The sequence below is a fragment of the Aythya ferina genome (assembly GCF_964211825.1).
Source record: "Aythya ferina genome assembly, chromosome: 1".
NCBI classification, from domain to species: Eukaryota; Metazoa; Chordata; class Aves; order Anseriformes; family Anatidae; genus Aythya; species Aythya ferina.
This window is the reverse complement of record NC_140296.1, coordinates 2,043,254-2,071,060: the sequence shown is the minus strand read 5'-3', so window position 1 is coordinate 2,071,060 and position 27,807 is coordinate 2,043,254. Positions and strand designations below refer to the sequence as shown.

At 41.9% G+C, this 27,807-nt stretch overlaps 1 protein-coding gene across 3 annotated transcripts in view; it reads right to left on the bottom strand.

The window, feature by feature from the left end:
* Nucleotides 1-27,807, bottom strand: part of FCHSD2 (FCH and double SH3 domains 2) — a 137,684-nt gene that overhangs the window by 24,261 nt on the left and 85,616 nt on the right. For 2 of the 3 annotated variants that reach the window (XM_084494711.1, XM_084494709.1), the window contains exons 9-13: nt 16,245-16,367; nt 12,239-12,334; nt 11,151-11,222; nt 2,029-2,145; nt 495-599 (exon numbers count right to left, since the gene is read on the bottom strand). In XM_084494711.1, coding sequence (XP_084350837.1) covers nt 495-599; nt 2,029-2,145; nt 11,151-11,222; nt 12,239-12,334; nt 16,245-16,367 — 513 coding nt within the window. The remainder of the gene's footprint in view (nt 1-494; nt 600-2,028; nt 2,146-11,150; nt 11,223-12,238; nt 12,335-16,244; nt 16,368-27,807) is intronic. The other variant, XM_084494710.1, reaches the window with a different exon arrangement.

The window sequence follows — 27,807 nt, the reverse complement described above, 5'->3', positions numbered from 1 at the left end:
TAACCTTTCCAAAAGTAAGAGCACAAGGAGATACAAAGATCACTTCAAATGTTTTCCCATCAACATTACAAATATGTATACCCAATAACAGCAGAGCAGAAGCCCCATCAGCACGTGGTAGTTCCTCCTAGATACGATCACTATTTTCTGCTATCAGTTCTTTCAGGCAGAAGGAAAACTGAGATTGTTTTTTCTCTGCTTACGACCAAGCCCCTAAACAGAGAGATTCGTGACCTTTGCACAATAGCAGGAAACACAGCAAGTTTAATCTCCCTTTATCAGGAGGTTTTTTAAAATACGATTCTTTTTATCTCGAGTCTTTTATTAAGTTGATTCGGTGATTTGAGACGTAAGAAATCAAGGAAACGCGACCTCTTAAAATTCCCTGGCTTTTGATGCTGGGAGCTTACACTTGCACACACAAAATTCAATAGCTGTAACAGAAATCATTCTGTAGTGCGAAGGTGAACATGCCAAAATGATTTCTTCCTTACCTCAGCCTTCCGAATACTCTCTCTGGCTTCATCTATTTTCTGCTCCAGTTCTGCTCGGGTTTGCTCAGACATCACAGGCCCGTGGCATTCTAGCTCTTCAAGCGTCTGTCAGAAATAAGAAAATACAGCCCAGATGTAGGAAATGCTGCCTGATAAATATTTATGACAAGTCACAGAAAACGCTGTTTGACCAGGTTGGCTGACGATAGCTCCTTCCAGGAAAAAAAAAAGATGACGACCACGGCGAAACACCATTTAAAAGCACAGTACTTCAGGTGGAAATTCCATTTAGGAGAACGTTTCAATATTTCAACGAAAAGGTGACACTGTGGTATGAATCAACTCATCTACACCTTGATATTTACGTGTTTAAAATGGACGTGCTGGTCCGTGTTTATGCCAGGTTTAAAAAGGCATCCGAAACACAGAGTGGAAAGGTGCTATTAGGATTACAGCCCTGCTGCAGTGGAAACCCAGGCAGGTTTGCTGCATTTGCAGGAGCCTTGTGTGCAGAGAATTTGCTGAATCACAGAAGACACGCTGGAGTTTCTTGCCTTTAAGCACATAGATGTTGACTGTACCGGTCCAAATGAAAAACAGCAAAGGCATGCGGTTGCACAAATTGTTATCTGCAAATCTGTGACTGGTTCAGTGACTGCATTTTGTGTTAAACAGTCCTTGGAGACAAAGCAGGAGCACCAGGAGCTAGGACCAGAATCCAGGACGCTCCCTCCTTCCTCGGAGGTGAATTTTTTCTGTCCTGTTTTGGCTACAAACTGCCTGGGGCTACAACTTCTGCTTTTTAGCTGTGGAGTGCCCCAGGTTCAGTAGAAGACAGGTAAAATGGCAAACCTGTTTCGGCCTTCTTGCTTGGTGCATTTTTCTGGGAATTTTGAGGAATGGCTCAAATCCACTCCGTGGGCAAAAGCTCGCTAAACGCTGTGCAATATCATAAGACATTATAGTAAAGCCTCGTGACCTCTAATTAGTAGTCTACATAAATTGGTTTTGACCTTAGCAAGTGAAATGTGTCACATCTCCTCAGGCAGAAGCCAGCCACTTCCCCGCTCATCTCTGAATTGTGGCAGTCAGGATGCTTCCATCTCACCCTTCGGTGAGACAGCAGCACGACAGCCTTGCGACAGGCATTTAAGGAGCTCTGCGACCCAAACTGCCTTTCTCCTGACTTTATTCCCGTTCCCCATCAGTCCCAGCTGCATTCCAAAATACAGCCACCTAAAATCCCAAACGAGGCACTCACGATACTGCCCTGGGTTACCTGCAGCAAAACAGAAGCTGTAACTTCGGATTTATACGGGAGTAACAAAACGTACTGACGAAGCAGACAGGCTGAGGAGCTGCAAACCTGGCAGTCTGAGCATACTTTACCACGAAAGGACAGGATGAAAAAGGCAGGTTGCCTCGAGAGACAGCCACCACGTAAATAACTCTGGGATGCTTGCAGCAGGTCCTCCTTCATGCGGTGGGGAGCTGCAACAAATCAAACCTGTACACGAGTGTTTTCCTCACATACCCGCTGACTGTGGACGATGTTTTTGTGTTCCCGGGCTACCCGGGTAGCCCATTTCCGAGCCTCCTTGTTGAGGCTGTGCTCTTCGGTTGTTCCAGTTTCCGATTCCAGTTGTCGACTCTGCAACAGAAAACAAGCAAACGAGTCGTGACACGGACCCAGGGCTGCCTCTGGAGATAACGATGCTATTTAGTTATAGGGTGACTTTATCTTACATTTATCAGCCTGGGATCTTGGTTCATATAAAACAAGAAAGATTCAAGAAAAACAACTCCCTTCCTTATGAACTTTGCTTATGAACACTCTGCAGAAAGCCAACTGCAAAAGCAGAGCTGACAAGAATTCACAACTCACTGTCTCGGGAAATCACCGAGCGGCACCGAGAGCCAGACACGGTCTCACTGCAGTCAAAAAACACTCCTGGTGAATAAAACCAAGACACTATTTCACCAATAAACCACATCAAAGAAATGACAAACAGCTCGCCACGGAAGCCACCACGTATCTAGACTAAACGTGCACCATGGAAAGCAAAGATGAAGGTTAAATGGGATACACGTGGCCGTTTAGGCTTGTTCTTTGTGACAGGTCGTCAAATCGTAATGCCATCAAGTACCTTAGAAGAGCACAGCCATCTCCAACAACAACATTTTTGATACTCTTTCATATCAGGCCTGCTTTTATTGTGTGTCAGTAACAAAAAAGAAATAATTTCTCCCTCTCGAGAAGTGCCAGCTGAAGAGAAAGTCGATTTCTACGCTCAACAGATTGAACTGAACCCCTTTGGAAATCCAGAGACACATATTCCAGAATTTAATTACTGAAATCACTCCCAATATTTCTATAATTTCCATTACTGCCACTGCAACTACCCCGTGCGTTGCATATCTCAGCCTTTAGGATGTAAATCGGCCTCAAGCTTTCTGTTAGAAGTACGTTTTCTGATATTCCTTCTGTATTTGTGACGAATTGGTACATATTTACTGCACCTGGACTGCATAAGGATAACTCGGTTCAGGATAACTCAAAAAATAACTCAACTCCTTTCCATGGGTGACCTGTTTACTCGTGCTCATTTTGCTACTGAGACAGTCACCGCGTTCCCTTTTATCCCAAGTCCTCTTTGGACTGATAAAATCTTGCACAACCTTTGAGAGCAACTGAAAAAAATCCCCTAATGAAATATTACTCAATAGGAGAGTAGCAAAAGTTGTGAGTGCATGTGATGCTGCTCCATAGAAATAGAGGTGCACAATTTCTCTCTCTCTTCCCTCCTTGGTTCAAAAAATGAGCTTTTTATCCATCAATTGTGGTTTGAGATCCAGCAGACAGGCAAAAGTTGTTTTTGAAGGAGATGTCCAAGGTCAGCCAGCTGGAGGAGGGTAAGGGAGCTGAAAAACAAGGAATTATTCCCAGGACAGGTGAGAAACCTCCAGCTGCTGCTGAAATAGAGATGGGGCAATCGGGTGTTTTCACAGGGAAAGGGATATGACTCGGGTCAAAGAAGAAGGACAATTTTAATAGCAATATATGGAATTGGAGGAAAATAAAGAGACACGGGGAAGGAAACCGCAGGGATTTTGAAAGCAAGATTTTTGTGCCTTTGGATTGCAGAGAGGCGATGACACTACCTTATGCTAACAGGCTACCAGAGGATTTAATTGAAAATGAGGCAAAAATTGGTTCAGCTTATCATTTTGTTCAGCTAAGCTACTTTTCATCAAAATTGAAATCTGGCCTTTATTCTCATTCATCCTCTTATTACAAGAGAGCCGGGGGTTGTGGATTCGAGGGGCTGTGAAGGAGATTTCCAGTGGTGGGGGCAAGCGAGGGAAAGGAAAACAACCCCTGGACTACCATGCACAGAAACACATCCCTCTAAATTTCAGGGCTCTGAAAGAGAGATGACAATCCTGGGGACTCCTGGGCCACTTTCTGCATGAATTTCAGACCTGTAACTTAGCCAAGAAGCTTGTAATGCTTTGCCTTGTCCCCACAAAATGCCTTAGGGCAGGCATTACTCAACATCAAAAGGGGAGTGGAGGGGGGAAGCATCCCTGTGCTGCTCATAGCGAATAAAAAACAATAGGGGGAGGCTTTTAAAATCAGGTTTAAGATGCCAAGATGTGTTAGCTCAAAGCCAAAACCAAACATTTCTGTGAAATTCACAAGCTGGAGTGAATAGAGCTCGTGTGAATGACATTGTCAAAGTAAAAGGAAATATCAGACGTGGCGTAGAGCAGCCAGAAGAGGAGGAGGGAAGCTCTAAGCTCCAGCAAGAACACGTAAGAAGGCAAAGCCGTGTGCTGAGCAAAGACCAGACAGGTGCGGCTCCCTTCACACCCTCTCTCTGTTTAAACACCAAGTTGCCTTTTGCCTGCTTTTATCGAGGTGGCTTTATATAATCAGGGTTTTGCATTGCTGTTTGAGCTCTTATTTCCTTCTGCTAAGTAATTGCAAACCGTAAGAGGACAAACACAAAGATTTATATAGGCACATCCAATCCTTAAGATAACATTTGACCTCACTTGTGTTTTTTTTTCAGGCTTAGTGGAATCAGCAGTTTTGTACGAGCTCTTCTTTCACGCCTTCCATCTGAGCCTTAAAGGCTGCAAGTCTGAGCAGAAATGACATTGCTTCTCCCCTGTAAAGGATTTCTTAATGGGTCTTCAGTGTTCCCGTTGGTCTTGCTCCTGCTCAGCATCTCATTTTCATGAAGGAAGGACACAGACTTCTTTGCAACTGCTCGATAACCTTCTGCACAATCCCAAGCGTGGTTTTGGTTTTTAATCTATTTATCAAAAGCACTTGACCAGAAAAAAAGAAAAAAAAAAACAAATGCAAACTTTGTGGCTACTCTTAAAGGCTTGTTAAAAAATAAATGAGTTTTTATTGCATCGGAGTGGTTTTATTAGCTACTCGTAAAGCAGTGCTGTACCCACACAGACCTCACCCTTGCTTAAAGGTCTAAATATAAACAATGTAAAATGGAGTAATAGAAAGAGTTGTGAAGAAAGCTCCTGCTGTGGTCTGTGTGGAACATCAGAAACACAAGGAAAATACTTTGAATACTTGGCTGGGCGATGGTACAAGGAGAAAGGCTTCAAATTCACCAGGACCTGGAAGTCTGCCTGAATAAAGGAAGCTGGTAAGGCAGGGATGGACTTCACCTGACCTGCAGAAAGACCACCAAGCTGCTGGCACCTCAGGAGGCTGTGAAGGAACTTCTGAGCCAAGAAACAGGAGCAAGCTGAGTGCCACGGAGGAATATGAGCTTCTGCAGGGCTTCAAGGATGATGTGAGAAGTCTGCATCCTCAGATAAAGATAGCACAGATATCTTTAAAGATAGCAAATATCTTTAAAGATAGCACATCATATAAAGGGAAAACTGACTGCCATTCAAACAGGCACGAAGAAAGGAGTGAAAACTGAGACTTATTTACTATGGACATAAAAAGCAAGTGTAGGGAAGAGGTGATGGAACTGAATTAACCTCTCCTACCCGATTCCCTAAGCACAGATTTACTGGGCATACTAGAAACGTGGTGGAAGACAAACAAATCAACGTCCATTTATTACTCCAGGATGCAAAATATGTAAGACTAGAGCACAAGAACAATCTGGAGTTTAATTACATTAAAAAAGAAATTATTGTAGGGCGTTATAGGATCGGTGTGGATTCAGACACCCAGGTCCAAACAGCAAGAACACAAGGCTGTGTTTGCACCAGTCTCCTGCAGCATCACCAGACTGCTACACAGCCTTAAATTAGTTGCTTGCTCACATGCTTTCAAGACTGGAACTCGGTAGCAGCAAGATGTCCAGTGACTGAATTTAACCTTGTCCAAAAGTGAGGGAAAACAAAACCACTTACCAAGGCCAAGGAACGAAGGAAGAGCCAAAAAAAAAAAAAGAGCTAAACATAGACGAGATTTCTGCTGGTCTCTCAGGGCTTAGATTACAGTGAAAGCAGTGTTTAGTGCTAAAAATTCAATCAGTAAACCAACAGAAAATGCTAGATGACTCCGACCAGCTAAAGAGCTTAGAGGCTAGCCATGCTATGCTGTTTCTTAAATTAACAAACACATTTGGTCTGTAGACACGTCGGCCTCCAGCTTTGTCTGAAATGTTGTTACAGGTGCAGCAGTTGCCCTACAACAGCACCAAACACGATGCTTGCATTTATTTTTTATGTAATTATATCTGGATGCAGACGGCACATGCAGTTTAAGGAACTAAAAAAGAAGTCAGCTCTTGAGCCTAAAAACTATATTTTTCTAGCTGAAGACTAAGAAAGCTCACTTCAATGAAAGCAAAAAGGAGTAACATTTATTCCATGCAAGCCACTAACACAAAACACACCTAAAATCACAGCCGTTTCTTTCAAAAAGCTGAAAATAAGAGGTTACCATGCCAATGCGAATTTGCAAGCTCAACCTTACAATCAGCACTTCTGGGGAGAAGGAAGGGATATGCATGACATTTTTCACACAACTGATGGCTAAACATAGCAGTTTAAGGAAAATCGTGAGTCAACTTTGGGGCTCATTTCTTCTATTACAGTGAAACTCAGTTCCTTTTAGTTTAACCCAAAGTGAGCTAGGACTGGCTTGGATTTCAATTTTTTAGTGTTACAAATGGGACACCCACTATCCTTAGAAGTAAAGAATATTTACTTACAGTTTTTCGTCTGCTCAAGAATAAAAAGGGACCAATTCACAGGTTACATAAACCTCTTATCATACGTTATGATAAAGCTAAAAACCAACCCAATCTACAATTACTGCATTTCAACTCATCACAGAAGGCAGCTCCAGGATATCTGAAGAGAGAAAGAGGGAACTGGGCCTTTCTGCCATAATCTGTGCTGAACAACATCCCCAACATGACTGCATTTTCTTAAGTACATTTTATATAGCAAAATATTTGATTCCCGTATCTGCTTTTTTGTTTTTATTAAGACTAGAATCTAAAAGTAGCAGTTTTTGTTAGCGGTGATCAATATGGATTTGTTGTTTGCAGGGCCTGATGTTTCATATTAGGCCCATTTGTTACATAGCAAGGATTGAAACCCACAAATCTTATTTTTAATTTTATTCTCATTTAAAAGGTTTTAATCTTTTCACTGAAATTGATGCCGATATTAGGGTGTAACGTATTCTTTTGCTATGGTGCCTTTCCTTTCTCATCCTCGCATTACTCTGATTTGCCTCAGTTATCAGCTGTACCCACATCTAACCTTTCCAAAAACCTATCATACGTTCGATTATAACAAGAAATACAGAGAAACTGCTATCATTAAATAACCAAAGGAGGAAAAAAAAAAAAAGAGCTTTTGCTTTGACCTTGACACAGAGAAATTGATTTCGCAGATATTTTCCATAAACAACGGTCTGTTCTTTAAGTGGCCGCTGCTTTCAGGTATCACTTCTCTCGCTTTCACCAATTACTGAGAGCTTTGCTCAGTGTTTACTGACTGTAAAAAGCATTAAAATAAAATCAATTTCTGTTTATGATACTTGAAGTAAAGCAGAAGCTAGGGTAAAATTGAACACGGCGTAAGGCAGCCGGTAACCCCAGGCTGTGGGCTTTGCGTTTCCTTCAGAGTGCCCTTTCAGTACAGACCTCGGACCTCAATCCTGAATCTCCAACCTTTTTTTAACTCAATTTGAGGAGGCTCTAAGGACCTGCTGCAGTCATGCCAGAGGCGTACCTGAGTCAAATTGAGGGGGATTCACAAGCCCAAAGTGCTCCTGTGCCTGGTAGGCCTCCTTTGGGCCTATCCAAACGCTCCCATGCCTGGATGGCTGATTTTTACCTCAGCAGCAACTCCCAACACTTTAGGTTGGGAACATTCAATCGTCACTCCTTTTGTCTAATTAGCTTCAAAGATGTTAGAGGTAAAAAGAAATCACCTTACTCTGCTCTGACATTAAAGCCCAGACCACTCTCAGTGCAGAGATGGGAGCGCATCCTCCAGACCCCTTCCCATGGGCTAGCGTCCGCTTATATTTCTTATATTCCAAATTTACTTTTTTGTATATTGAAATATTGATGTCAAACATCAAATATGTACACTAAATAATTATTAAAAATGTAGTTATTTATAAAGATAAGGTGGTTTAAAATATTTAAATACATTTAATATTAAATAAGCTTTAAATAGGTCTTGAAATATTTAAATATATTTAATATTAAATGCCGAAATGTGTAAATACAGAGAAGAGAAACAAACAGTCCTCTCTGCCTCTATATTAATGTGCAGAACCCCTCTAAAATGAAAGCCTGGCAAAGCAGAGCCCTCGGCTGAGTCCTCGTTCCCACTTCCACAGTGATTTCCAGTCACTCTCAAGCCCCTGAACACTTCGAGAGCTGAGAAAACAGCCTTGCCACGAACAAGAACGGTCTCCTTTTGTAAGCCAGGCTGCTCAGAAATTCAAGAAATCCATCTGTGTATGGCAGAGAAGTGAAATTATGCCTTGTTCCCACCACCTAGCTGTAAACCTCGCACTCCATCCAAGAGACGAGGGGTGAGGCTGTAAAACCTTCCACCCATCTCACTGAGATAATAAAATATATAAATTAATAGTATCATAATTTAGATAAAATAATATATAATTTAATAATATATAATTTAATAATATATAATTTAATAATATATACTGTACTATACTATAATATAATGTAATTTCTCTGCACATTACACAGAGAAAAAAAGTATTTTTTATGTTGATAAGCAGCCATACAAGTAATTTTTGGCTACATTTTTTACTTGTGTGCTCAAAGAAAATACCAGCATCAGTAATGTACGGGGAAAACTGCAGTCAGGGGCAGCAGGCAGCTAAAAAACAGGAAAGGGACCTACCTCGAAAGCTCGGTGTCAGCTTTCTGTGGCCATTATCCTGCAGCACTATGGACGCCCTTTTTGCCATTTATCCCATTTTCTCACCTGATAACACGCGGTTCAAGGAAAAGAATCTTTTCCAAGCAGGAAATATCGAAAAGCTGGCTCATTTCCTTTACGCTTGGCCCTGTTCTTCTAGCCACGCTTATCTCTGAAGCACGGGGACGGTGTGTTTTCAACGCAACTCATTTCTGTGGATTTAATAAGCATCACTCTCCTCGGGGGAGGATGTCGGATGATTAAACTGTCACTCGGTTGAATATAGCAGCCCCCATGTCAGGGCAGCATGTGCTATTATCTCTTCTTGGGAGGCTAAAAGTATTTCAGAAGATCCTTTCTTTTCTTTCTTTTTTTTTTTTTTTCCATCTTGTAAAGGCCCAATCCATTTTGTGAATTCATTTATTGAGAGGATTAAAGCTGGTTGGGAATTTATCAATTATTTCTTGCTGAATACTTCTGAAACAAACCGCTTCCTTGAGGGATCTTTTTTAAAATGAATTTATGTCAGTGAAAATTAACTGAGAAACAATAATTTATTAATTTAACTATTTTAGTAACATTAACAAATGTACAAACCTAAGGTTAAAACAGTTCTTAGATTCTGGAAAATAGCTAAATGACATAAAATATTTTGTAGCAGGTTTCTCTGTGTGGACATTCAAGAGTCCACCCATCAGCCAGTGCTAGGGGGACATTGGGGGAACAAAAGCCTGAACATGCTGGTAGGATGGAAAACCATGTCATACCTATCCCTTACCCCAAATAGTATCTTTTGGAGGCTCTGGCTGCACATTCTGAGAGTATTTGGGGAATAAATCAAGCTGTGGTGTTTGTACCTGACCCAAGGATTGCATGGCAATACATCCTATGTTAGTCTGTCAACTGCTCTCCCTCCATAAAACGAAATTTTAAGATAGACCCTGTAAAACTGGATTTTGCCAAAGCATTCATAGCTTTTCCTGTAGGTGAGTCCCATTTCAAAACTGTTTATAACACTCTCATTGCCTACAATATTCACAATTGTTATTTCTTCATTCCGGTAATACTTCCTATTTATTCCAAATTTGGACCCCAGTCTCACTGTATCAGGCATTTAGTTTGATTTTTAAAATTTGTTGTTGAACAAGGTAAATATTAAACATTTGATTAGATGTACAAACCACTGTACATGTATTTCCTTCAGTGTTAGTGTTTAATATGAAAACTATCATGCACATCCCACAAAAACTAAAAACCAACTGATAATCTATGCAGGTCATCTACAGAGAGAACACGTGGCAAAAGAATGCTTGTCGATTGATCTTCCATTCCAGTTTGTTCAATTCGTTACAAAACATGCAATTTCTGACAAATTTGAAAGCCAAATCCTGATCAAAGCCTTTCATTCTCGAATAGCGACTAAATAAGAAGTGGTAAAAGCGTAACCTGCAATTTTCTAGGCAGGATCCCGTTAGCTGAGCATAATTATTTGGATCATGAAGTGTGTATATATTTTTTTCTGTTTGGTGTAAATTGGTTATAGCAGCTAGAAGCTCAAAGAATGCAGTGCAATGAAGAAACACAGTAATTTGACAGCCCAGGGGGGTTAGCCAAGTAAAGAAGTCACTGCACCAGATGTACAGAGACAGCTTTAGACATGTACGACCCATTCACTGTCTTCTAAAACAATCCTGCAGCCAAGCAGCACGCGCAGCGCATGTGTTCACTGTCAGGCCACACAAGAGCCACGCCAAAGAATCATGTAATTTTTCATGTTGAGGACTCGAACAATAGTGAATTACAGTTTTATTTTACACGGGGATGGCCCTCTGGAAAAAGAAGAGAATTAAATTAGTCCTGGGACTGCATTTCATCAGTGCAAACTAACAGCCTCCAGTTGTTATACAAGCTTCCCCGCTCGCACCGGAGAAGCAGCCAATTATACACATCGCTGTCGCGAGCTGTGAAATTTTAATTCATGCCCCCAAAAGATCAGAATATCAATTGCTAATGCTGTGCAAGTGCAAAAGGTAAGTGCGATGTGATCCCCATAAATAACACCGCTTTCTCCTTCTTCTAACTTAAGTCTCCTTGCAAAAAAAAAGCTTTTTTTCCCCAATTTTACAGACGTATTATGCATTCTGTTGCCACCTCTACAGGAGCAAAGTTGAACATCCCAAGCCACATGCACGCCAGGAACAACACAGATGCCACAGGCTGATGACAGATACTACCAGATACCTCTGCTATAGTCATTCGCATAGCACTGACAGGTGAGGGCTCAATGTCCACCAGCTGAACCGCGTTAAAACTCTAGATGCGGAGATTGCACAGAGATGAAAACACACAGCAGCAAAGGTTAGAAAGGCAGCACGAACAGCTAGAAAGATTCTTCTCACTCTATGACAAACAACCTAACGCTTTATGTGAATAAGGGCTCCAGACAAAGGAGCTGGAAGAACAGCCAAAAATCATTTACGTTTTGTTAAAAGGGAAAGAACAAGGGAAACGGTGTTACAGAGGTTAATATTTCTGCAAAAATCATGCTTACAATGCTACGTATCCATTAGGAGAACTCTTCTATTTGGTGACCCAAACTGGAGATCATGACATTTTCATCCAAGTCAGTTTATTAAGGAATTTCAGTAATATAAAGCTGCACAAGGTTAACTTCTCTTTAGTCTAGACAGATTTTAAATTGCCGTTGCTTAAAATAACATTAGTGGTGTCGTTGGGACATCAATTCACTTTCTTTTAAAGTGTTGACTGGAAATGTATTTACCTGCTGTGATTTACTCACTTTTAATATCATTAATGATTGCTTTGGAAGCAATGTATGTCAAAGCATAATATTTTCTGAGACTTTTTGGAGTGCAATGTTTTAACAGTGTTCTAAATCAAGAACTTCTCATATGCATCTATAGATACTCCTTGAGTAAATCAGAGGAATATGGACACTGTATTTGGCATAGCATCACACTATTTGTAACCCAGCATTAGAAAATGTTTTGAGAACCTCACCCACACAACAAAAAGCTAGCAGAATATAGGAAGTATCACGATGAAAGCAGAGAAACACAGGACTGCTAGCCACAATCTGGAAACAAAAAAGATTCAGCTTTTCTGTGGATGACACTGAGCCTGTCTGATGCTTCGTTACCCACCTACCACGAGCAGGGCTGGGGGAATCAGGGTTTTTGTTCCAAAAATACAGCACGAGGTTAAAACAGACTGCTCCACCAGTGAGCGCTTTCTCTCACCCATTTATAACAACTTTCTTAAAAACAGAGCAAGAAGAAATAAATGAAGGAATTCAGCGGTGTTCTTACAGTGTCGCTGTCACTTGGTTGGAACTGGAAGGGCTGGGGTTTGTGAAACACTGAGTTCTCCTGTAGAAACAGCTGCAGATTGTAGTCCCGCACCACCTAGAAAATAACACACGCCGTTTAGGTTGGTTATTTTACAGTCTTAAAAGCATGCAACAAATGCTGCTAGAGTAAACTCAGTGCACTTTCAAACAGAGACTAAATCTGCAGCAGCAAAACCTTGAGCACAACAGAAGGAAATACGAAACCTGGCTCCAGGCAGTACTAGCCACAGGTATTCAGAAGCGACTGGTAGGACACACACCGGGAGACAGAGACCTAAAACATTTCTGCCATGACCCAACGAAAAATGTCACAAAGGCAAAACGGGGAAAAAAAAGCCAACTACCACGCAGAGAGCCATGTCGTATCCCTACCATAAATATTTTGCTCTCCTCTTGTAGGTAATTTCTTGTAGGCAGCTCTTTCTTAAACTGAAATGTCTTATCTTTACACAAATTATTACTTGCAGGAGCTGGAAAGACTATTTGGAATAACGCACACAAAATCAGTTACAAAATTAATCTCTCCATATTAAATTACTTTCAGACAAAACTTTAGTAATTTGCATTTTGCCAAAACAAAGTTACTTCGGCCACCCAATTTGTTTAATGACATATTTCACATAGCAGGGCACGCATCCCTAAACAAATCAGCTACGTCACAAGTTGCACGTATTTACAAAGAAAACCTCAGTGACTGCAGGATGACACAGAGCATCGCTCATTTAACAACACTACAGAGTATTCAGTGCTTCCGCTGATGGCTGTGCACAAACAGCAGCAAATTATAGAAATGTAGAACCAAACTGAGGCTTTAAATGTGCAGAAGTCTCTAATAAAGATGGCATTTATCCATAAGTGTCAGCAGTGTTGCACATGGCCAAGAACACAGAGTGAAATTGTTGTAAGCTGGTAAATGGGACATCTCCAATGTATTAAAATGTTGATGCCTGCAATGCAGAACTGCAAGGAATTAATCCTGAGTTAAAGAAAGAAAAGTAAATAGTCCTCCAGGGCCAATAATGCACTAATTTAAAACAGTAAACTACATAATTGCTGTTCCAATTGGAGTAGTTTAACGTAAACGCATTGAGATGCACAGAGATGGACAGAGAAGGCGAACAGAGAGCCTGTGTCAGGGATCACCAAACCCAGAAATTCCTAAAGCACTGAAGGAGGAACCATCTGCAGCGTCAGAAGATGCCGAGCACTGATTATGGGATCGCTAGGATGTGGTACAGGACGCTACCCCCTGACATCCCTATTTGCAGGGCACACTTTCCAGCAGCAGGTTGCACCAGATCCTCCAACACAAAACCCTGTTGCCGTGCAAGGCAGCCAGCCCTCCGTAACTGAGGGCTTGAGGGATGTGGACAGATCCAATTCTTCTTTATTTCCTATTAAAAGGCCTCAAAAAAGGCAGAACTGTGCCTAGCCAAGTAGTCCGTGATAAATTCACTCTATACACCCTTTAGATTTAGTGCAGATTTTTGTGCCTGAGGACAACTGTGCCACCACAACGTCAGACCTGCTGTGTGCACGTCCTGCAGATTAAAAACCTGGAGCATTATTCTGTAATAATGACTAATCATGAGTGTTCATTATTAATTATAATAATTGTCAGATATCATAAATCTGATAACTGTTAAAATAAAAAAGACTTCTAAGCAATACAATATTCTCAGGACCAAGGGGCAATTTTTCCAAAGGGATTTCTTGTTATTCGGAAATTAATTCAGTGTTCTCATGGAGTTTCTTTACGAAGCCAATGTCTGTTGGCATTTTTAAATAGATTTGAAATCAAATGGTGAGTATATACCATGTGCAGGAATAGCGCACAGTCAGACACAGGCATACATGAAATGATCTGCCCTAGGCTGGAGAAGTTTCTTGAAATTTTGTTACTTAAACCAGCGAGTGGAGCTTTAAGAAAACAGTCTTTAGAAAAGCAAATTTTCCCAAAGGAGAAGTGCAAGAAGTGCAAATCTTGAGCAAGACTGTTCGGCTGAAAAGGAACTTGAATGGCTTTTTCATTTGCTCGGTGTCAGACAGCCTGGGTCACCCCAACCTCTCAGTAACAAAACCTCCAAATCTGCAGCAAACAGCACCAAGATAAATTGTGCCAGAGCTTCGTTTTGTACACAAAGCTTGTTTCTGCAGTGTTTTCCTGCCATGGACCATCAGCAGCTGCTCTGCGTTTGCTCCAGGGAAGCAGCTCGTCCTGCCCTCCATCCAGCACACACAAACACACCTCAGATGGCGAGGAACAGCAGAAGCTTTCCCATCAGTGATATTTTCTAAACGCAGCTTGGCAGTGATCTGGTATTTAAAACTAACAGAAAACAGGTGAAGCACTGAAAAACCCAATAAATATTTAAAATCTCTGCTCAGATGGCAAGCTGGCTTTTCCTCCAAATGACTGCATCACGAACAAATTTGTTGGACTTTTACCACTCAGGCAGCCTTTAAGACACACGCATAAAAACTCTTTTGCTAAGCTCCTCGTCTGGATTCACCTCTCCTTTTTTTGAGCTGGTTCCTGCAACACAGACCCACCAGAAATGCTGAAGGTTCAGGAGGAAGGGTGAGGAAAAGCATGTGTCTGTGGGATAAACCTCTAATGAATGTGTTTAGCATTTCAGAGCAAGTGCTAACACAGTACAAACTTTTCCTCCCTGCATTCTTGAACAGCAAGGAGAGAAGAAAATTGGGGCCGATGAGCAGTTGTAAAAATCCTGTTGAGACCTGACAGCTGTATTTACGTTTTCGTTCCTTCTCCAGGCATTGTACTAACCTAGTAAAGCAGAAACAGAAGAATTTTGCTCAAGCTTACACCACGGAGTTGTTGCTGTGCCCAGGAAGGCAGACCTGCAGGCTGTGGCTGTTCGGGGGCTTGCTAACACGACTGTCACAAGCTCAGCGTGACAAAGGTTTTCCTGTGCCAAGGAGCCACGTGGATGTGACAGTTCAGCTGGATCACGGTGCTGGTCACCAAGCTTTTAACACAACACTGAGAAACGAGCTGGGAGTACGTAGGTATTGCAGAATTGGTTAAAAGACTCAAAACAGCATTTTGGGGGAAGGTATTTTAAGCCGACCCGGATGATGCACTGCAAGGTCCTTTTCCAAGAGAAAATAAAAGCATTTTCCCTGTCCTCACTGCCAAGTAAGTTCAAAGACTCCCTAGAACGAAGCCAGTTTTTAATCCACACGCATTACACCTAATAAGGTGCACGTTAGCCTGCTTGCAGGTGAGCAAGGAAGGTGTTAAACATGTTGGTTTTCCATAAGTCTCTGCATAATGGGCTCTGTCTCCGTGCAGGTGCTTAAGGGCTACGTACAAAGGAATATTATGACTGCACCAAGGCAGCTCGTTGGAGCTCAATGGCATTTTTATTTTTATTTTTTTTTAGCCCAGCACATGAATTATTTAAGTATCAAAATGATCCTGGAAGCGATGGCATATTTCAGACTCGGGCTGCTCGACAAAGCAAACAAACCACGTGTATGACAAGGCTCTAATCTGCTTTCTGTAGTTCTCCATTCAGCGGAGAGAACGGCGTAATATTTTGGGTTTGAGTTGACAAACAACTATTAAAAAACGATCCAAACAGTTTGGTACAGCTTCGCTGTGACGGATGACTAATACTGTTCCAGATCACACAGACCCCTCAGCTGCAATTTCTCTTCTAAAACATGCAGAGGGAGGGTAATTAGACATCTCTTGGTTGCTGTTCTCCAAAGATCGTTTGCCGTGTAAGTGCACTCATGAGAACACAGTCTGGGTGGCAGCAGGCAAAACTCTCTCCAAGAAAACTGTCTCGTTTCTTTTAACTTAATACCGCTCCGGAGTAACCAAAAATAATAACCCGTCAGTTCTGTCATTATTTTGGAAAGAAATCTTAAGCCCGGGACCCTACGTATGCTCGAAGTATTCGGTTACAAAGAATCATTTGGTTAAAACTTACCCTGCTGGAAGTCTCCAGTAAAAACTGGAATGTGTTTTGTACAGCTTGGCACGCCTCGAGTTCAGTCCTGCTGAATGCCATTAAATAATCCTTAAGGTGATCGTACACGTTTCCATCAAGGGCCTGTAGGAAGAGGGGAAACATTACAGAAAAGCAGTTCAGAACATGATTTATTGATATAATTGGTTAACTTTGCAAGATGACCATTGAAAACTTTTTTAAAACATGTCCACCTAGGCTTACTGGAGCAGACTGGGAAGGTGATGGGTGGACACGTTTCATGGCAGGGCATTATTCCCATCAGATGGCACCACAGAGTGCTAATCAATACCTGCCGCTGCACGCCTTTACAGAGGAGCATCAAGTGCACAGCAAAAATTTATCACGAGCTTAATAATTACCTGAGGGCAACATCAAGGCTCAAACTCTAAAGCCCTGCTGTAGCAAGAGCTGTAAAATCCCATTGCGTGGCCGAGGTTATGCAAAAAGTTCAGTGCAGGTTCTCTACAAGCACGTGCTGCTTAGCAAGAAGCCAATAATTTCATTTAAGTGTCACAGATGTCGCTTAAAGTCATCATTAAAGTCAGCATTAAAGTCATACAAGGTCATGGAACGGACCCGATTTCAACTGATTTGAGGGTGCATTTCTCAATAAAGTCACATTTGGTTATTTAAATCGTTTGGAAGTCAAGGGGGAAAAAATAAGGTGAAGTTGTGAAAACCTTAAGAAATAGCTTCTGTCCCTACAAAATCAAACCCACATTTTAAGACGAGGCTAAGGGAGGTAAAATGGACAAAATCTGCTCCGAATCTGCTCAAAATCTGCTACTGAGTGTGAAGCTCAGCACCTCCTAGCCCAGGCTGAGTTGTAGCTCCCACCGTCAGCATTAAACCCGCCTCTCATCCCAAACAAATCCCCTCCTGCGAAACGAGGGCTGTAGGAAAACAAACCAGCCTGGGGGCACGCCAGGCCAGCAGGAACACGAGGATTTCTCTACCAGCACCAGGCAGCATCTTGGCCTCCAGGCTCTCACAGGTGATGGCAGCACTACCTATATTCCACTAAATACGCTCTGAAGCATGGCTATTTTTTTTAAAATTTCTTTTAAAATAAATTATGTAAAATGAGTTCACAGCCAGAACAGTCACGAAACAGAAAGATCAGGAAATTCACAAGCACAAATCCATAAAAAGCAGACGATGAGATACATACACAGCCTCAGGTCTTGCCTACACGCACAGCTCTACTGGAAGACTTCTCTCGCAGCACGCAGCTGTAAGGCCCAGGATTTTGACACCCTGCATGTTTTGATGATGTTAAACCTTTTTTTATAACATTAAAATCTTCCGTGTCTTACTTCTGCAAACACCAAAGTTGCTCTCCCATTTCAAGGGCGTTTATTTTCATACCAAGTACACGTGGTCCCCAAAACTGCCTTGCACTTTTGGAGACTATAAATGATGTGTAAAGTTGCTGAGGATGGGTCGTGCTCTGATGGTGGCAATCCTAAAATTCCCCCCAAACGGAACCTGCAGGCTTTTATGATCCCATGTATCTGTTCCCAAAGCTTTTCGGATCAAACAGCGGGCTGGATTGCGACTCGACTAATAAATGTAAATAAGTTGCAAGTTGGCAAGGCAGTTATAAATGCTCAGTTTGCAAAGCAGCTGCGATTTTTATTCCAGTCTGCTATAAACAGTGGTTCACAATCCAAACAAGTGACTATTTCAGAGCTCCCCCCCCTGCTCTCATATCGAGCCCATATGTTCTTTGTATGTCGGACCCAGCAGGAGGGATTCGTGGCATTTAGCTGCAGCCTGCCCCGATGCAGGGGTCTGGATTCGAGTTTGTTGCTCCGGGTCCTTTCTACAGCCACTGGAGAGAGGTTGGTGTGATTCCTCTTATTCTAAGGTTGATGGCTGATAGAGGGAAGAGGAAATACTGCATGATAAGTGCCTCTTCCCCTGCACTGACCGCACACAGCACCCAGGTTTGGATTTACACGTCTACCTTGGGGAGGTGAATCCCATCTCAGCACCTGTTGATTCCCTGTGACTGCTACCTACGGCTCCTTAGTAATTCGCTTTATAATCCCCAGCTGTGCTCTGCAGGTCTAGAAATATAAAAGGACACAAAACATTAACTTCGTTTTTACCCACACCTCTTGCAAGCACCCTGAAGTTTTGTGCTAAAACGCCGGAATATTCCCCAAAAGTGGTGTAGAGGGTACATAAGGAAGACAAGGGAGAAGCGTGGCTGAATTTTAGCGAGCACACAAATCTGTCAGCATGGGAAAAGTGCATCACAGCCCTCCTTCCATTAATTAAAAGCCGTTTCAATATGATGAAGTTCTTAAATACCGAGGAGAGCTGCCAGAATCGGAGTTATTGAAGTCGATGCAACACAACGCGGTCACTTTTGTCGGCCAAGTAAGACAACAAAACAAAAAAAGTAAGTGCTAAAAAAACCCAGGATGTGCAAACGTGGTTGTAGGGAAAGAAGACAATCCCACCAGGTAGTGGATTAGAGAGATGGTTGGTTACAAGTTGCTTTCAGTGATAATTTACCTATCCTCCTATAAATCGGTAATTCTTACATCAAGCTGGATATTGTCATGCTAAAACAAAAGGTTTGACTTTGCTGAGCTATACAGTGCAAACGAACATCCCCGTGGGATTTCGTAGTACCCAGCCTGAACCTCGTTTACGTGCACGCAGGCTGCCCCAAACCACCACCCGTCGCCGCTGAGGATTGAAATAAATCGTCTTTTCAGACTTGCTGATCACACAACTCCAAGAGGAAACTGAAAAAAAAGCCTCCAAACCCTCACGCGTTATTACACTACAATGGCTTTTGTTCTCCCGCTGAATCTCAGCTGAATGCTAAATCACTCACTGTATTAAAATCAGCCCGAAAAAAAAAAAAAATCCGTGGAAGAGGTTTTTTTTCCAACCAAAAAAAGGAAATTAGTAATTTCTTTAAAGGCGTTTCACATTACAACGAAGATAATGTGAAGTTAAGCAACACAGAATTACAATTTCCAACGAAAAGACAGAAATGTTTTTTGTGCTGTAATTTCTTTTCAGTGGAATTGAACAAAAGGTACAAAATTACTTCTCCACCTGAGTCCAAGCAGATAATGGTTGAAATTAGGATTGGGAAAAACGGAAACTGTAAACACAGGTAATGAATACAAAACCATATTAAATAATAATATTAAATATTAAATAAATATTTAATAATAAATATTTAATAATTCCTGTACTGCTAATTCAGATCAGTGGAATAAAATAATGGGGAGAGAAATTTTTCTCTGGTTTCAGCATAAAGCGCCAATGTAAGACACTTTGAAAATAATTTTTCTATTACCAAAATTTCTCAGTTTGAGGTTTTTTTTATTTCAAGAGATTGCATTAAACCTTTTAGGAACTTGGCAGATGCTCTGGCTTTCATCATTCCAGCTACTACAAAGACTTCGTCAAAAACAAAGATTTGAACAAAGCTATTTCAAGTGTTGTTAGTGCATTTGGCTGCCTTTTGGCTGTTGTTTTTAAGCACAGATGACACGCAATGAATTATGGAGAAATGACAGCGTGTCGAGCGTATCTTGTTCATTCATGCAACTTCAACACCTACAAGTCTCCTTCCTTTAAAAACCACCACTTCAACGCTAAAACACACACCAGAAATATTATCAGAGCCCCTTGGTTTCTGGGAGTAGGTGGGGGAGAAGCTAAAATACTGTGTATTTTTATTTTAAAAGATTAATTCTTTCCAAACCCCCCCTCAAAAACGTGTTGGATTTGACCCGTGCCCAACATAGATCAATGTCGTGCTAAGGCACCAACACAGGTCTCCCATCCCACCTCTATTTCCCAAATATTCCTGCTAAAAAAATCATGATTGTCTCAGGGAGAAACTGCTAAGATGTGCTGGAGCTTTGGATGATATTTTTACAGTCGGTACTCACACGGTCAACTAAATCAACTAAATTTAGAGACTTGAACCCACCAGGCACCAAAATCTGGACTTTCAAAAGACCACAGAGCCTCCCTGCTTCACACAACACCTCTAAATCACCTGGGCTCTAAGTATCTGGGCTTTCCGAATCACCTCTGGCAGCTTCCTAAAGGGATTTGTGTTTTTATACAAGGGCACCAAACCCCAAACCCTTTTCAGACCTCAGCCCAGCTTCCAGAGCAGCTGGGAAGCCGGCGGCTGATGGTGAAGGCGAAGCATTTCCTTGCCAGGGTGGAGGTAACAGACCAAAATTAGCCCTGCCCCTGCCCCACCCTGCCTCCAGGCTGAAAAGGGGAAGATAAGGAGAAGTTTTCAATGAACTGCCCCCAAATCATTGTGCTGGGGGAGCGATAAGTCTTCCCGTTAGCTGCTCACTCAATGCTGTTGCATCAGGGCAATGTGACCTCATTTCCTTTTGGTAATCACAGCAAAACCCCGAAGCAGTAAGGGAGATCCGTATCACAGATGCCTTCTTCCATCTATTTTAGGAATAAAGAATTAAGAATTAAATTCTTACACCACCCTATCCTCGTTCACAGCAGAAGCCGTGTTTTGTCCGTCCCTGAGGTTTTGTTCTGAAAGCAACCTGTAGCCCATTAAGAACGGGGACTATTTTTAATTCCTGTATTTTCCTCAACCCTATTATAAATCTCTTAATACTTAACATAAAAAAAAAATAATCCAAATGACATAGCACAAAAGCTGAGTCCAGCTTTTTGGGTATTTGTCTTTAAAACTTACGCCCATAATCCATTAAGAAGTGGGGTCTCACGGACGGTGCAGTTTGGGCATTTTCAGCCAAATGAGCTGGGCAAACGGGACTCCAGATAGAGAAAATTATATAGAAAAAATGATCAGACATCAGAGCTTTGTGGTCAAAATGGGAAATGAAAAGGAAAAGCTGGTTACGTGCAGTGATTGGGGAATAGTTAAGTCATTATTGCTATTGAAACACCAGCTTCAGCATCCTTTTGTCTCCCAGGGGTTAAAAATAAGGATGGTTTGGGGGCATTTTAACCCAAGCATGGCGATGGACCTCGGCTTATTTGACAACAAAGGCCAGGGTATCTTAAAAATCCTTCTAAGCTCATGGGGAGCAAAGCCAAGAGCAGGCATCAGCTGGCTTTGGCGGACTCAGCAGCTCTCTGAGCAGGGGCACGCAGCCTTTCCCAGGGACCTTGGGACAGAAAGGAAGGAAGGTCAGGCAAACCTCGTCCTTTTTGGTTAAAAGTGCCATTCCGCAGCGATTTTCCCTTAAAAACGCTGACTGCTGTTCCTGCCCGGGGTTTATTCCAGGCATCTCTTTCTCCTCCTGCGTGTTTTCTTCCAGCCGTTATCTCACCGAGTTCCTCCTTCCAGCATTTGTCACTTCTTTGCCATCGAGACACCCGAACATGAAAGTAAAGCGAGTGCTTGTCGACAAAACACGACTTCTGGCTGTAAATTACCAACAAAAAGCCGAGATCAAAGCCGTGTAAGCGGCCCCGAACAGCCTGCCTGCAGCAACCACGTAGCTGATGATGCAAAGCTCGTGTGAGCTCCCTTCTTTTTACCCCATCAGAGCAATCCCGGAGGAACTACTGCACCGGGTCTGCTCTGCTCAGGATTTCGAAGCCTGAAGTCTGATTTAAAAGTGACCATCCTGCCCTTTACAGGCTCTCCATTTGATAAAAAATCCTCGTTTTCTGCTAAAAGGTACGTGTCAGGGCCTGCTGGAAAGAAAGCAGATGACAAAAACCTACCCCTGGTCTCTATCAGAAAGTTTGTGCTGGATTTCTCCAGCCTACAAGGAGCAAGGGCCCTCTAGGTTCAGCTCTCTGAAGTCAGAAGTTCGAGTTACGCAGCAGTTTGCATCCATTAAAAGATGGTGCTAAGCTAATTCCATAGAAATTCTCCATTTTCCAGGATATTCTTGCACATCCACGGCTGCTCCAGTGCTAGGCATGCCTCACGGTCATGTCCAGGTCCAAACCACTCTCGGTGATGCATCCCAGCCAGTCTGCTCCATGAACTTCTGCAATTTAGCAGGTCCATAAAAAAAAACAAACAAAAAACAACACAAAAACACAGAACTGCAGCACAGCCTTTATATCCTGCAGACTTTTCTACTTTACTAGCCCTTTAGAGCAAACTCTCCTACCTGCCCAGCCGCTGACCAGCTCAGATCTCCTTGAAATGAAGGAGTTTTGGGCCCAGCAAGCTCACAGCAGAGGGAACAACTCAGGAGCTGGTCCCTGCCGAAGGCTCCTCCGCCACCCGTCTGCCTTCTGCACTGCCTGCGGTTTCCCAGAAAATAGTGAAAGGAGTTTTTATAACTGTCTTGCTGTGCTGTTGCTGTCAAGTTAATTAGTTGCTTGTGTTTCTTTTTTTTTCTCTTTATTTTTTATCTTTTTTTTCCTTTTTAATCTTTTTTCCCCTTTTCTTTTTTCTTTTTTTTTAATCCTTTAATCCTTTTTTATCTTTTTTTTATCTTTTCTTTTTTCTTTCTTTTCTTTTTCCTTTCTTTTCTTTTTCCTTTCTTTTCTTGTTTTCTTTCTTTTCTTTTTCCTTTCTTCTTTTTTTTCCTTTTCTTTTTTCTTTCTTTTTTTTCTTTCCTTTCTTTTTTCTTTCTTTTCTTTTTTCTTTTTTATCTCCTCTTTTTTTTTTCCCTTCTTCAATCCACACCCTGCATTATCACTTTCTGTTCTTCAGGTGCACGTCCTCACGCAGCCAGCTATGAACAAGGAAGCAGAAGATATCCCAGGGAGGCGCTGAGACAAACCCACCCTGCTCAGGAGCAGTAAAAGGACGAAAAAAAAGCTGGCAAATAAATCATGCAGGCTAAAAATGTAGGAGAACAGGACAAAAAAGACAGCAAGAGGTGTAATGTGCCTATGTATGAACAAACAAAGGCAGCAGAAATTATATCTGAGCTTTCTCCTCTTTTCCCCCAAGCTCCAGGGGGAACTTTCAGCACGGCCGACATGGGAACAACAGACACGAGAGGACACCAGAGGCTGTTGGCTCGCCTTTCAGCTCGTGAGCACGCTTTGCACTTTCCCTTACCCCAGAGCTTTCTGTTTTCCAGTGTCAATAGTTTGGGGCTTGTTTGCAAGTTCTTTGTTCGGCCTCATTAGTCACTTGACAATTGGCCCGCACATCGTTTTGTTCCTTTACAATTTGGGCAGGGTCATTGTTCACCAAAGTCTGCTTTGAGCAAAGAAAAAACACGAAATAGCCACCGACACATGGCCGTAACCCTTCCCCAAGCCACAGAAAGTCCTTTTAAGACAAATATAAGCTAAATTAATGATAATATGGAGTACTGCTAGGCACCAGCCCACATGACAGTGCCCCGCGGTGGTCACTTGTGATGGTGGGGAACACGGAAGCAAATCTTCTCTACAAGTCTCTGCCCCGTGAGGCAGATGGCCATGAGTTACCTGATGAAGATGGCATTCAATTAACACGTAAGGGCCCAAGAATAATTCCTCTTCAGATGGTGGGAACACCCTGATGTAAGACGGGCATGAAATTAGAAAACCAGATCTTAAATTCTACTTTATAAGGCTTTAAAAAAAAAAAAAGGAAGGTGAAAAGATGAAAAGAGATTTTTTGTAATCTAGAAATGCACCTGCTTTTTTCCCAAAAGTGTGTACGTATCATCTCTGAAGACTTCTTGGACCTATTTGTCTTTCACAGCACAGAGATAAACGCCAATCCTTCTGACACGGCCAATTTTCAGAAAGTTGCACTGGTTGCTTTTGTACTTCCTTGTTCTTGGAATAAAAAAAATCTGGATTGAATCCAACACTCGGAAAAAGGCTTTGTGGTGGACCATCACCGTCGCATTATCTCAGCATCTGAAGACACTCCATAGTGCTCCTGCCAGTGACGTTTGGCTTCCTTTAGGATTGAAAATTGTGGATTTAATTTCAGCGTTTTGCTGTGGATTTCTGCTATTTGAGTATTCTTACGCTGCCCACAGCATCACCACGACTGCTGAACAACTGTGGAGTTGTAGTTGTGTAGTAGTACGGGCTATGCCCAACGCTCACCACGTGCTGCTGGTTTTATTTGTCCTTCGGTGGGGAAATAAATCCTGCAGTGAATTATGGCTCGGTGTTACAGACTTCATCCTTCACTCGGTTAGAAGGTAGCTGGAGGAAATGTACTCTGCTCGATGATGGACAAGATCCTCGATGAGTCTTCGGTCCTGCAAGACTTGATCACACAAAGACCAATCTCCAAGAAAGCTCTTGAAAATTTCCCTTATTTCCCTTTCCACCAAGTCCAAGGTGTGGATTTACCTGCTCGTCCCCATAAAAGCCCTAGTTAAGTCTCAAAATCATTTATGTTCTACAAGAGCGTAGACTAAGGAACAGAAACCTTAAATTCACACAAACATGCAGGTGAAAATGCATTGCATACCAAATCCTCTGGTTCTTAATAGTTAAAAAATACTCCTTTGGCAGATAAAATGCATATAGAAGTGGGAAAAAAATACTGATGATATGCCTTCCTTGTGACTTTTTAATTTTTTTCCTTGCATCCTTCCATTTTTTAACGATCTGTTTTGTTTTCAGCTTTTGTTCAGTTTTGTATCTTTCTCAATCAGTTTCTTTATTATCATTATTATCATTTTACCTGCACTTAATGCACTTAATGTTTTATCCAGCGTGCTTTTCATTCACTTCTTCAAATAAATCTGTTAGAACAAAACCTTTCTGCTCCAACAATGGCTGTTGTTCCCAACTGCTCTTTGGATTTATCACTTCCATGCGTGCTTTTTTCTTTCCTTGAACACAGGTTTAAAGTTACCTGTCACTTACAGCAAACTATTCACTGCACAGGCTTCCCAAAAGATGCTCTCAGAATAATTTCTGCGATGGTAATACGAAAAAATAAAAGATATTTCAATAAATTTAATCTATTACTGAACATTTCAGATTCTTATCACGCCAAATAGACATAACCAGCGGTTACAAGGTCCTAAAATTTAACATTGCACTGTCTGTCCCACAAAAAAACGGGTGTTTTCAGAATAACGATGGCATTTTCCAACTTATTTTTTGCATTTTATGATAAAATATCAATTAACTAACCAGTGTGAAAAGCCCATTTCATAAGCACATAGCATATGCACGTTCATTTCATACGGCATGTTTCTTATAGTGACCATTCCTAAAAAAGATTAGTAAATACCCTTTACCAATCATAGGAAAATTTGAGGTCTAAAACAAGCAGAACTATTTTTAGGAATCCTTGTAATGTCCACAAATATGCAGCATGTTCTTAAAAGGCCAGCGGCTCTGAGTCACGGCAGCGTGATTACTGCAATAATTATAGAAGCGTAGAACAATGAAGGAAATCATCCCGAACAATAAAGGAAAAAAAAAAAAAACAAAACAACATCACAGCACTATGCCAAAGGTGTAACAGCTGCACTGCAGCATGAAAGATTAATCCACGGTTCCCAAAAACCTCTTGGGAATTCCACGTGCCAATTAGGCTTTATTACTTTTCGGAGTCCGTTCTGGTCTGGTCACGGGGGAATCGTGCTAAGGATTTCTCCTTCGAAGCACCGGTGGGTGAGGAGAGAGAATTTTAGTCTCAAGTCTGCAATTAAAAATATTGTGCAAGGGCTGTCCCTTTGTAATAGATGTGCTGACACAAAGCAGGCAGGGCAAGCAGCATTCCCAAACAAGTCTGGATGTGGTTGTACCGTTTTCTCCAGAAGCTGCTGTTATTCTCCAAAGCTTCCACTACTGGATACACGATCGTGACGGGTAACAAAAATCAAAAGAAAAATGAACAAAATAGGATCCGGTGTTGTTAGGCTATCTTTTAATTAAATCAGCTCCAAGCGTGGCCTCGTTGGAATCCCCTAAATGCCTTATACTCCCCTAGCATCATTTCACGAACGTAATTTCATTACAGTAAGCTTCTTTCTAGACTTATTTCAACAGTGCTGCATGCTCCGTGGAAGTTGAAGGCTCAGCCCTATGTTAAAAAGGGTGATTATTTCATAATAATACTGCTTCGGTGCCCTAACTACCATACACAGCCAGAAATGTTTAAATCTCGGAGGAAGAGACGGCTCTGCTTGTATAATTTAAAGTTTAAATAGAAAAGAAAGGATGAAGGGAGGTCAAGTGCCTCGGATGATGGCTCACAGCAGACTGTCTGCACAGCTACGACTACAGCTCGAGCTTTCTCCATTATTAATAAGCTCTGCACCAAAAACCTGGCAGCTTTTGGCTTTCTTTGGGTCACTGCTGGGCGTTGCTGTTAAAGATTCTTGAATCCACCATAAAAAAATCCCCTGCAATAATCCTACTCAGCGAACGCCCACTGAGAAGGGCGAGGAATGACAGGAGCAGGTCAACTATTCTGATATGTTAAATGATTTAGGCAAAGACATTTTCACAAATTACTGTGAAGTCGTTGTCCTCTGCATAAAGATGCTTCTCGCTCAGGTTTGTCCTCTTCTTTTTATCCACCTCCTTCCTAGGGCTTCATACGTTGTCAATTTATTAAATTGATTTTTCGTCTATTAAATTACATCATTATATCTGAAATCTAATAGAAAACATTAAACAATTTAATCAACGAGAGCAGTTAAAATTATTTTTCTTCTGATATTCATGGGCTTCAACTAGAAACCTGTTTCCTGCGTATCCCCACGCAACTGCTTTTATACTTCAAAAGCAGCTCCTTCGAATAAACTCAGACAACCACAGATCGGGATATTGTCATGATTCTTCCAAGCAAACAATTTTTCTTCCAATATCCCAATATCTTCAGCCCATGTGTGTTTTGTTTTTTTTTTTTCCAGGACAGTTTTTGTGGTCCCGTAGCTTTGAGACACAGGAAATTAAATTATTGATGAAATAATTGACGAAACTTCCTAATTGACGAAACTTCCCCGCAGGTTTTGAGGTGCCCTTGGACTTGCACAAGGTTCCAGCTGAGGGTGCTGCTGCTCAGAGCCCGATACCTCCAGGAAGCCTCTCTGAACGCTGCTGTCACCGAGGGGGAAGGAAGCATGCACACAGCAGGCAGGACTCATGGCGAACGAGGTTTTCACCTTAATGCCGAGCAACGCTGGCTATCCCACCAGATGGATGGATATTCTGTCTTTTAGTTACAACCAGAATCCCATAACCAGTTAATTTAGTGCTTCGTTGGATGAACTATTAAATAAGATCCTCGTTCAGCACCTTTTGGTCATCCAGCATCCAGCAATCGACTGCCAAGGAATTCGTGCGGTCTGAATTTTGGGGTAGGCAGGAGCTGGACTCGATGATCCTTGTAGGTCCCTTCCAACTCGGGATACTCCATGGTTCCATATTTGCCTCCCTTTCAGGAAAAGGGGATTTGTCCTCATTAGAAAGCCCTTTTAGCAGAGATGACAGCTTGAACAGATGGGAATTGGTTTGTGTTACGAAAACTAGCAGGTAGCCAGACAAATCATATTGCAGGATTAACGCTCCACCTCCCCTGAGTGATCCCAGCCAGCTTTCCAGTGGCTATTAGGAAATGTTAAACGGGAATTTCTTG